Genomic DNA, 12,186 nt, shown 5'->3' with positions numbered 1-12,186 from the left:
CCTGTGGAAAGGTTAGGAAATGTTTTGCAATGTGTCTTTTCTTTTTCTTTGATTCCATTGGGACTTTTCTCTATTTTTCTATTTCTTAATTAAGATTCTTTTGTATGTTTGTCCCCTGGCTCGTGGGGTTGGTCTGTTCAATTTATTTGGACAACTGAGGATGGATATGGTATAATATATATATATATATATATATATATATATATATAGATAGATAGATAGATAGATATATATATATATATATATATATATATATATATATATATATATATATATATATATATATATATATATATATATATATATATATATTATAAATGTCTAGTGGCGTGTGTTAGTCTGTGTGTGTGTGTGGGGAAAAAAAAAATCAAGCTGCAGCGCCACCTGCTGGGCGGAGTTATACACTGACCTACTAAATTCTTAGTGTGTGTGGAAAAAAATTCAGAAAGGGCTGAGATTTGGTATACTAAGATGTTTTTAATTTGTTAATTTAATTTGTTAATTGTTAAAAGTGTTTATAAAGATTTAAAAAAAGTATATATATATATTTCTTGAAGGAGAAGTGACAGTTGGGAGTGGATGGTGGTTGAGGCCTGGGCTATGGCACGGGTTAACTTGTGTATGTATATATATAGATATATATATAGATATAGATATATATATATATATATATATATATATATATATATATATATATATATATATATATGATCTCCTAATCATCATCATTTATTTATATAGCGTCTCTAACTCCGCAGCGCTGTACAGAGAACTCACTCACATCAGTCCCTGCCCCATTGGAGCTTACAGTCTAAATTCCCTGACATACACACAGACAGACAGACAGAAAGAGAGACTAGGGTCAATTTTGATAGCAGCCAATTAACCTGCCAGTATGTTTTTGGAGTGTGGGAGGAAACCGGAGCACCCGGAGGAAACCCACGCAAACACTGGGAGATAAGACAAACGCCACACAGATAAGGCCATGGTCAGGAATTGAACTCATGACCCCAGTGATGTAAGGCAGAAATGCTAACCACTAGGCCATATACATGAAAGATATAGAGATCTATTGCACAGTAGAAACAGAGAAGATAATATATCTGTGTGGTATCTATACAGTAGCTGTGTGTTTTATTATAGGGGATGGCAACAAAGTTCAGGTTTTGAATCCAAATGACAGTCTCCAGATTCCTAGGGGTCTATTCATTGACACAGTGCGGTGACAATCATTGTGCATGGCTGCAGATCGCAGTGATGAATAACGGAGCATCGCTGTAATTCACCACGTGGGGGCTGCTCTGGGAGCCCAGGCAAAGTCCCCCCTCCACCACAAACTGTTTACACTATTTACTGGCGGCCAAGCGCTTTCACGAGTTCGGCACTTTGCGAAACCGCAGACACTTTGGACGGATCCTGGGATGACCTTAACATGCTGCAAAAAGTGAAAAATGATTTGCAGAACGTCACAGTCTGCTATTTTCTCACTTTTAATGGCTGAACGCACTTTAATAAGTAGACCCCCTAGACTGAAATGACTTCAGGTTATAGTAAAGTTGGTCTTAATCCAAAAGCAGCCTTGAATAAAGTCCAAGTCACATGAAGGTGCTATTGAAGCCGGACCTTTAACAAGACCGGCAAACCTGCTCATTAGTGGAAGCAGAACTCCGAGGCTCCTTAACGTGTTTCTGATGGAAATGTTCCATCCGCTAGTAATGCATTAACACAATCCATTAATCCAGGATTTCTGCTGGCCATGGAACAATGTGAGCGTACGGCCCCTCTGGTCTCTGCTAATCTGAGACTGGACGTGTGTTTGGACTTGTTCTGTCCTGTCGGTGAGCTCCAGCAAAACACGACTCGTTCCAGCACATGCAATGATGGCATCACTGTATTATGGGTCTGAGCCAGGAAATATTCCTGCCGGCATCAGACTGCTTTGATTTGTATTCTTCACTGGTAAACAAGTGCAACATTAGCAGATCTTTTAGAAATATGTTTATTTTTTATTTCGTGAAAATGGGTTGCATTTGGGATTTTGGTCAAGTCAGCAGGACCTGAGCTTTATCGCCTTATTAGTTGGAAATATTAATTATAGAATATATAATTATAATGGAATATATATAATTCTAACCAAAACAACTGATGGAATAGTAATAGTAATTACACATTGTTATAGCATAACTCCCAAGTGTCCCGATTTCATCCGGTGCATCCCCAATTTGAGGGGACTGTCCCGCAGTCCCCATATTTGTCTTCACTCTCAGAAGTTGGGAGGTATATCCCAGCTACTTATGGTGAGTGTGGAAATTCAAGGGGTGTTTGGCTTTGGGATTGGGCGTGGTCTACCGCTTCTCAGAAGCATTAGACCTGCCCGGAGATATGGCAATGTCCATTGTGATGCGGTCACACCCCTAACACAGCACAATGACGCCCCTTTTTCAGCATGGTCATGCCCCGATTAAGGATTGTAAATTGTTGGGTTTAATAAATCAAAATTTCTCCCAAAGTGAATGTAACCGCATCTAGAGGAGAAAGACGATAGGGAAATATAGGGGAGGGGGTTTTAAAGCTAACACTGTCTCAAAATCCTCGTTTTGTTTCTTTTATATGTAGTTTATTAGGTTTTTACCGACCTCTACATTTCTCTGATGACTGTAAATGTCACGACGTCTGTCAGTAAATATATTGACGGTTGGCGTTGCTGGCGAGATGGGGACTTAGTACTAGACTTATACTATTAGTTTGTCTATAATATTTACAATCCTATGGAAAGCCCCACTAAGCCTGAGATACACTGCAGTCTGGGCGTTACATATTCTGGCACGAAATACCAGAATGCAATATTCGCACAGAACGTAGAGTGAGGTCTAGTCTACTGTATCTATAATGCGCAGTCATGCAGAGTTTAGTTTAGTGGGCTACCGTGGGCTGGGTCACTGGGCTACATTATATTTTTTTTGCCCTTAAAATGTTCCGAAAAGGCTGCTGAGCAGAGTCTTGGCCCCGGGGCCTAAACATTTTCCAGCCAGCCATTGAGGGGCGCAGAGAAGGGGGTGGGGGACACAAAGTACTGGGGCCCGGGCCAAACTGGGGTCCATGGCCTTTCTCTGTAATTGGGAGGAGCCACCAACCTGGTGTGGCCACACCTCCTTCAGCAGCTATGGAAGAAGAAGCTGCTGCATCGGGACCCGACTCTTGGCGGTCCCAATCACACAGATATAGAGACCCAGTTGTGGAAACTTTTCCCTGGCAATCTCTTTGATCCAGGTCAGAAGGTGGATTTGGTTAGTTATGTGGAAGAGCAAAGCAGGAGTTTCAAGTGGACCAGGGCCTCAGCGGTGGGGAGGAGGGGACAGGCATAGCCCCTCCCCTTCTGGCCCATTAGTAGCCACACCCCCCCGGACTTCCGCCACTGTATAGACCAGCGGGGCACTCCACCTTAATCCCAAGTATCAACCTGCTGTGCTTGATATTAAGAGAGCAAGGTGGAATGAAGCCTCTTTCTTGTTTCTGTCACTTAAAAGCAATTAAAATCTATATTGTGTTTTTAACATGTAGAAAATATTAGTGATCGATAATTAGATGTTTGTTATACCATGCAGCTTGACATTGCAATATTTTTTTAAACTCGGGGCTAGATTTACTAAACTGCAAGTTTGAAAAAGTGGACATGTTGCCTATAGCAGCCAATCAGATTCTAGCTATCATTTATTTAGTACATTCTACAGAATGACAGCTAGAATCTGATTGGTTGCTATAGGCAACATCTCCACTTTTCTGAAACCCGTAGTTTAGTAAATATACCCCTTAGAATTATTAAAGAGTATGGATTGCCTACCCACTATGGACACCGCCATTTTGTCACCGTTTTAACACACCCCCTGATCTCAATACATGTTTGTGTGACTACATTGTACCTCTCCCGTATTAATTTTTGTCTTCCGTCTGTAGGTCTCTTGTATGCAGTTTATAAACGCCCTCCTGACCTCGCCTGAGGATCTGGACTTCAGGATACATCTGAGGAATGAGTTTTTGAGATGCGGATTGAAGAACATATTACCTGTAAGTAACGACCTGTCGCATTGCTAAACAGTCAAAGTGTTTAGTCCAGGATAGAACTAGAAAATGACTAGTTCTTGATTTGCAAAATAGGGCAACCCATTTTTATTTTAGCTGTGTACTACTTGGGGGAAAAAATGGACACTGGTAGTTGCGTCGAGCGAGACCAATATGTTGGATGTACAGTAAACATTCACAATGACCAAGACGCCATAAACTCTACATTCAGCCCTGTTTACCTAGTGAAACTGTGCCGTTGTGTTACATTATACACAATCTCTGTAATTGTGTTTCTACCATTATTATTTTCCAGGACTGTCGCACACAGCACCCACTACTGGGGATTTGCAGTACTACACTAGATGCCAATGAGTGATTTTTCTACCGATCCCTTTAATTGTTTGTTTAGATGGGTACACTCATGTGACTTTATGGTATATTTCCCCAGTGCACCTGCCTTAATGTTTAACTATGCTGTAACACCCAACGACTCCTAATTTATTATTATTTTATTATTTCCAATAACATTTGCTCTGGTTATATTAGATTTTTCTACAATTTAATTTAAGGTATATGATTAATCACGTATAAGGCAGCAAGGCAAACTTCTGCCTAAAGTGGACGTACCGAGACGCATAATCGCCCTACCGCAAAGGCGCGAGATCAGAGATAGGTCACGCTACGTGACGAATACAGCCGAGTGAGTTATTAGCTGCTGTGTATGTAACGCAATTAAATTTGAATCAAATGAGAGGAAAAAGTTTAACGTTGGAGCTATTTATATCGGTGCCAGCATAGCATTTTGCCAACTATATTCGTGTGATGAATCACTGCTGCGTTTCCTATCCGTGGTCAATGCTTAAAGTACCTTGGTAGACGCTTGACTGTTTCATTTCCTCCGCTTGTCACCTTCCAGTAAATTAAGCCGGCTTTAAAGAAATATTAAAATAGCCGCCTTACTAATGTAATTCTTTTTTCGGAGGACCCAACGCTCAGGGGATGAATTAAAGCTCATTCAAGCACATATGTGATGAGGACAGTTGGCAGCCCCGGGTCAGATCCCAGCTGAGATTCTTCACGGCAACCACTCGGAGTTCAATGCACATCTTCCTTAAACATTATTGTTTTACCCAGTGTGCGTAGAGTCGACAATTTCAATTGAGTTGACCATAAAATGGTCTGTTTCCTTAATTGAATAACTTGGGGATATATTTATGGTTAATGTGTTCTGTGTCATATACACTTTGACTCACGTCTAATGGCTTGTGTGTACTTTTCTTTTTAAACACTCAAGTTGCTGGCGGATTGTGCGTTCTGAATCGCCGAACTCCCCAGATATATGGAGGCAATAACAGTGGATTAGCGCAGATGAATTCCTCTCCACTCCTTTTTAATGCTATTGTTCTGAACGTTTTTAAACAATATTTTACAGTGCTGCTGCACAGCTGCGGTTATTTGTAAATATGTATTTGCCTAGACATTTTTCTATATTGTATTTAACACGTTAACTGTAAATACTTTTTCATTTTTCAACCTATGCACGTTACACTTAAAAAAATTAAAATGTTTAAAGGAGAATTATTGCTATAATTACTAAAAATAGCTTTGGGGTGTAGCCGTTCATCACCAAAATTAGCACCAGTTACATTTTTTGCTCGGAGTGGTATAAACTTTATGGAGACCTCTCGAATCCTTATTGGGGTTAGGTAATAAGAAATGATTAATCCATTTAGCTCTTGAAGCAGACTCTGTTACCAGGAGATTATTTAGAAAACAAGCAGATGTAAAGTCACGTTAGGTTGTTTTTGAGATGAGATATGTTTATTTTTTGTTTTACACAAGTAGACGTGACTTTCATTACAGCCAGTGGAGATTGTATTCAGATATGGCAAAGTGTGGCTGCCTCCTACAAAGTCATCCGTGTATTTATGGGTACAGAATATAATAGGGGACATTTGTGGATGTGGAGTCATTGAAACTGGAATAAAAAGTGAAGCTATTTGAAAAATTCATAATCGATACCCTTGAATTCTTAAATATCGCTTCTAGTTATAGCAGGTTTTTTTTTACTGCACTTTCAAAAATGTCCTATTAAAAGTGGGATGATTATGAACATCATCCTCGTCCTCTTCATCATTGTACAGTCAGCAATTCACAAACACAACATAATACATATAAATTTTTAAGCTAGAGAGCAAACAATAGCAGAAGGAACAACGTAGAACCTAGAGAAACTTTTATAAGAGGACAAGGAGATGAGGACAGGAGACTGGAGATAGAGAGTGTCCTGCTTGTGATAGTTAACATTTTAGAGGGGTGAGGAAACAAATGGAGATGATGGGGGTGGCGGGAAGGGAGTGGAATGGACAGGAAAAGTGTGAGGAGGAAGTTGTTTTAGGATGGGGCGGGGTGGGCAAGTGTGACCAGGGGTGTTTTGAAGGAGCGCTTGAAAGATCGGAGGTAGGGAGGAGAGTCTGGTCACACGAATAAGATCTATAGCCCAAGAAAATTGTCTACATAGCACTAGTCTAAAGTGGAACAACTAGGTAAGTATAAAGTGTGGGCAAGTGGCCATGATATCACTGGGTATGCGCAGGCCCCCTTCCTCAAATATGAACTGAAGATCAGAGTGGAGAATGGACTGCATAGCTCACTCCCAAATTTTTGTTGGGTCGCTGTGATGTAGTGTTCTACCCCTATTAGTGGCATACCCATCATCTAATGCCACAAAACATAATATATCTCTAGCAGTCTGGTCCTGAGCTACAACGGCTAACACCCAAGGGACATTATTACACACAGTTTTCCTAGTACAATAGTGAGATCCCAGCAAGAGGTTAATTCACTGATACCCACATACATTTTTTATGAATTGTATTACAATGTTAAATCAATTGCAAAATTCTTGCAACATGGCAGAAAAGTTGGTGCCTGCAGTAATATACCCAGTATTAATGTGTAAATAATTGAACCACATTGTAAAACCACTGTCAAGCATCAATAATGCGGGTTACATTGTTCCTCGTGGTAATTGACAGCTGAATAGCAGCCTATGTAAACAATATGCAAAAGATTGGATTCAGCAGCCATTCCGCTCCCCGCCTGGGTTTGTAGAAATGGAAATAGAAAATCTCTTCACTCATAAACAACTATTTAATTACTTCAAAAGATAAAAGGAAGTCAGGAAAACCGCAAATGGCAGCAAAAAAAAAAACAAAGTTAATATAAGGATTAAGTCGTTATTCTCGTTATAGAGACGAGTATTTGAGACGTAACGTTTTACAAATCTACTGTATAATTTATATAAAAACAGAGCTTAATAAGAATTAAAATGCTTCCTTGTAACAAGAAAAATATTAAAACTAACTTTATTATGAATCTATAGTTTAAAGCGTATACACAATATCCTGTCCAGTCTGTAAATGTAATAAAAGGACAAATATTTATGCTGTTCATGATCAAATATATTTTATTAATGGGAGTAATCTGAAAATGTTCTAATGTCTTTCATGGAACCACTGTACAATATTACTCCATAGTTTGAGAAAACAATGTAAACAATTTTATTTTTTGCCCTTTGTTAGTCATTCGCATAAGAAGTAGCAGATAAATGGCAACTTAATGACATAGAATATAAAGTATAAAGACGAACAATTTCGAAAGACTACTTAAAATCTCCTTTCCGCCTCCTTTATAGAATATCTACACTTATTATATGAAAAGCAAAACTAACAGGGGCTTTATTTTCACCAAAAGGCAGCAGAAAAGTAAATATCAATAATTTGCAAGTCAACGTAATGTAAATGGAGGCGTTTTAATAAACAAAAAAGGTGATATTTAATTCTAGGAATAGTAATCAGCTCCGCAACAGGTTTAGCCGACTAGCAATTATTTTTCCTTGTATCCTCTTGTCATCAACTTTCTTATCAATGCTAATTGCAAGACTGTAACAAAAAGAGCAACTCTTAGAATATTGATTGGCATGAAAGTATTATTTCATCCCCAGGATCTTTGTGCTTGATACAAAGTTTCATCTTTTTTTTTTTTTATGTTTAAACTTCCAGAATCTGAAGGAGAAGGAAAATGATGAGCTTGATATTCAGTTAAAAGTGTTTGATGAGAATAAAGAAGACGACCTGCTAGAACTTTCCCACCGCCTCAGGGACATCCGAGCAGAAATGGAATATCCTTCTCGTAACATTTTGAGTGCGTCGTATATTTGTTTTGTCGTCTGCGCTCTCTCTCTCGAAACCAACAGGTCACGTTTTCAAGGTTGATGGTGGTAATCCATGCTATACACAGCTGCTTGAATAACCCCAGTGTTGGAGATGTTACATAATATTTCCTATTACTGTTACCCACGGCAACCAATCCAATGCTTTGTGGCCAACCGGTCGGAGCCTATTAGCCAAAAAAAATACCCATAGATATGCAAAGAGCCAACTTTACCTTTTATATGAGTGCATTACATATACAGTAAACATGCGCATACAAAACGCTCGCCTATAGATTGAAAATACAGCATAATTTACAATATCTCGCTAAGTGAAAAATAAGATATCGAACATTGCCAAATGTTCATAATAATAATGGTAATAATCAACTCAGCTCTTACCTCGCTGCTGTGTCCAGCGGAGGAGGGATCAGAGGGTACGTACAGCCTCTGCACAGTAGCTCACGCTGCTCTGTATCCACAGTCACTGCGGAGGGAAGTCATAAATAGCCAACATGCCCCTCAGACTGCTTCACATTCCCACCAGACCTCACCACATGCTGCATTCATGCCACTCAGCCTCTCCACATGCCACTCAGCCTCTCCAGATGCCAATCGGCCTCCCCACATGCCCCATGCATGCCACTCAGCCTCCTCGCCTGCCACTCAGCCTCCGCACATGTCCCATGCATGCCACTCAGCCTCCACACCTGCCACTCAGCCTCCTCACCTGCCACTCAGCCTCCGCACATGCCCCATGCATGCCACTCAGCCTCCTCACCTGCCACTCAGCCTCCGCACATGCCCCATGCATGCCACTCAGCCTCCTCGCCTGCCACTCAGCCTCCTCACCTGCCATTCAGCCTCCGCACATGCCCCATGCATGCCACTCAGCCTCTCCACATGCCACTCAGCCTCTCCAGATGCCAATCGGTCTCCCCACATGCCCCATGCATGCTAATCAGCCTCCTCACCTGCCACTTAGCCTCTGCACATGCCCCATGCATGCCACTCTGCCTCCTCACCTGCCACTCAGCCTCCTCACCTGCCACTCAGCCTCCGCACATGCCCCATGCATGCCACTCAGCCTCCTCACCTGCCACTCAGCCTCCTCGCCTGCCACTCAGCCTCCTCACCTGCCACTCAGCCTCCGCACATGCCCCATGCATGCCACTCAGCCTCCTCACCTGCCACTCAGCCTCCTCGCCTGCCACTCAGCCTCCTCACCTGCCACTCAGCCTCCGCACATGCCCCATGCATGCCACTCAGCCTCCCCATATGCCTCATACATGCCACTCAGCCTCCTCACCTGCCACTCAGCCTCCCCGCACACCCCATGCATGCCACTCAGCCTCCTCACCTGCCACTCAGCCTCCCCGCACACCCCATACATGCCACTCAGCCTCCCCGCACACCCCATGCATGCCAATCAGCCTCCGCACATGCCCCATACATTCCACGCAGAGGAAGGAGGGAGAGCAGACTGCACACTCTCCTCCCCTGATTGGATAGCAGAGATAACGTGACCTCCTTGCATTAAGGAGAGGAGATCACATGACGCGGCTGCTTTCGGTCAGCTGAGCTGTCAGATCTGTGGCTTTTGGCACCCGGAGCATTGATGACAGCCATAGAATATCACAGAGCCGGCCAGGAGCCTCAATTATAAAGTCAAAGAGCCGTGGGTTGGCCACCCCTGATATAGACATACAACTAATAATGGTTTAATACTGGAACTTGGCATATATAAGTAAACCAAGGAACCGCCTGCCACACCTGTCCCGGCATACGTATCCTTTCCACCATACCGCATCCGGATATGTGTGAAACCATAAGTTGTTTTTTGTAGCCTGTACAAAAGGATCCCAGTACTTCTAGGTCTTGCACATATGCAACTTGACCGATCATTTCTAAAGCTTGCTGAATTTATAATGACAGCATTTATATGAGTCATGGATGAAATCAGTGGTATATTGGGAGAAAATGAGTTAATGAAAGCGATGGTCAGATCTGATTGTAGCTATCGGTGACATTTTTACTGCTGCACGCTTTTGTGGACCTCACCTTCAGGGCATTAATAATAGTGTACATTGGATGCACAGATCTGTGCACATACAGACCCATAAAAGTAAGAGCATTTATGTATACATAGCATTGCACCATATAACCCTTTCTAAATGACTCTCACAGCTTAGCTGCTGTATGAACAGCCTACAACCAATTACAGACATTATATTAGTCCTAGATGGAATTAAATGCTGCCCCCCTTCATAATACATATGAGGGTTAATCCCACTTTCTGGGTAACTCTGTGTTTTCAAGGCTGTACAGAGCCACCTATATGAAAATCCGAATATAAAAACACAGCACCGTCAATTATCTGAGAGATGCAATCACAGGCAGATATGCAACTGAGAAAGAAATCCATTTAGATTGTATCCTGTCCGTGTCAACAGGAAGAGCTGATAAGTATGGATCAAGGTATGCATTGAAATATATCCACAACTTTACATTGTGTTAGCAGCTGAGCAGCTGAGTCTTATAGGAATTAAAGCTATGGCGTTATCCACTTTAACTTAATGAAGGCAGAGCCAAGACACATCACGTCTCCGAACGTAGACGAGAGCAGGGCAGGTAATCCCCGGAATACGTTTAGCATTGATCTCACAATCAGGAGATGTATCACTTATTTTTCAGTACAAATTGTCGGATGCAGTCGTGTGAGATAAACTAGGCTGATTTTTATTTGCTTTAAGGTGTCATATTCAGTTTTTAAAAATGCAAAAGAAATTGGGTAAGTGTTTTTATGATGTATATCTGCACAGAGCTTTCTATCTTTTGGGCAATCCAAAAATGTCTCCTACCCGGCCTTTAAATGATCCACTCTTTAAAAACGCAAGTGCGACCAACTGTAATATGAAGCCGATGATGGCGCAGTAGAAATATTGTTGAGTGCATCACGTGATAAGTTGGCAGCACGGTGGCTCAGTGGTTAGCACTTCTGCCTCACAGCACTGAGGTCATGAGTTCAATTCCTGACCATGGCCTTAGCTGGAGTTTGTATGTTCTCTCCGTGTTTCCTCTGGGTGCTCTGGTTTCCTCCCACACTCCAAAAACATATTGGTAGGTTAATTGACTGCTATCAAATTGACCCTAGTCTCTCTCTCTCTCTGTGTAAGGGACTGTAGACTGTAAGCTCCAATGGGGCAGGGGCTGATGTGAATTCTCTGTACAGCGCTGCTGAATTAGTGGTGCTTTATAAATAGCTGCTGATGATGATAATTTATAGATTGCAGCCTTTGATCCTATCATTAACTCACCCACAAATAGTCCCCAGGACATATCCATTTGTGAAGTCCTTTCTATGTACAAACAAGCCCCTGTATACACTTATGAAGCCAAGAAGGGGGGGGCTCTGTATTTAAAATTAGGAGTCAACCTTGGCTGGAAGTCCGGTGGAGGTTCCTTAACTGGAGCTGTCTATTATCTCAATTACCGCAGTTATAATAAGTCATCTCCTACTTCTGATCCGTTACAGGACTCTCCTACCAGACTTCTCCCAAACGGGCTGTATTCCCCTTCGTGTGCCTTTAAATAATGTCTCACATTTATGCCAACCGTTATGTGGCCTAATGACAAATTGATAAATGTCCTTAATTGATTCACACCCCCTCTCCTTGCTAAGAGACACAATTGCACATTAGGTATGTACGCATACATTGTATAACCATGTTCCTTGACTCTCTGCTCACTGACATAAATGAAGTCTATCATCTTCTCTACAATATGCTGAAGGACACGGCATCCGAGTCTCTCCTGCTTTCCATTCTACAGCACTTTCTGCTCATCCGCAACGACTATTACATCAGGTAGGAAGAATTGTTTAAGTCCTTATGTGTTCTCTGGCTTTGTGT

At 41.7% G+C, this 12,186-nt stretch overlaps 1 protein-coding gene across 5 annotated transcripts in view; it reads left to right on the top strand.

The window, feature by feature from the left end:
* The window catches only part of DIAPH2 (diaphanous related formin 2), an 828,187-nt gene that overhangs the window by 217,095 nt on the left and 598,906 nt on the right, over nucleotides 1-12,186 (top strand). For all 5 annotated transcript variants that reach the window (XM_075186343.1, XM_075186345.1, XM_075186342.1 and 2 more), the window contains 3 exons: nucleotides 3,955-4,065; nucleotides 8,127-8,245; nucleotides 12,025-12,141. In XM_075186343.1, coding sequence (XP_075042444.1) covers nucleotides 3,955-4,065; nucleotides 8,127-8,245; nucleotides 12,025-12,141 — 347 coding nt within the window. The remainder of the gene's footprint in view (nucleotides 1-3,954; nucleotides 4,066-8,126; nucleotides 8,246-12,024; nucleotides 12,142-12,186) is intronic.

This window comes from Mixophyes fleayi, chromosome 9 (assembly GCF_038048845.1).
Source record: "Mixophyes fleayi isolate aMixFle1 chromosome 9, aMixFle1.hap1, whole genome shotgun sequence".
Classification (NCBI taxonomy): domain Eukaryota; kingdom Metazoa; phylum Chordata; class Amphibia; order Anura; family Limnodynastidae; genus Mixophyes; species Mixophyes fleayi.
Note: the sequence above shows the minus strand (reverse complement) of the source record. Positions and strands in the feature narration are given on the sequence as shown.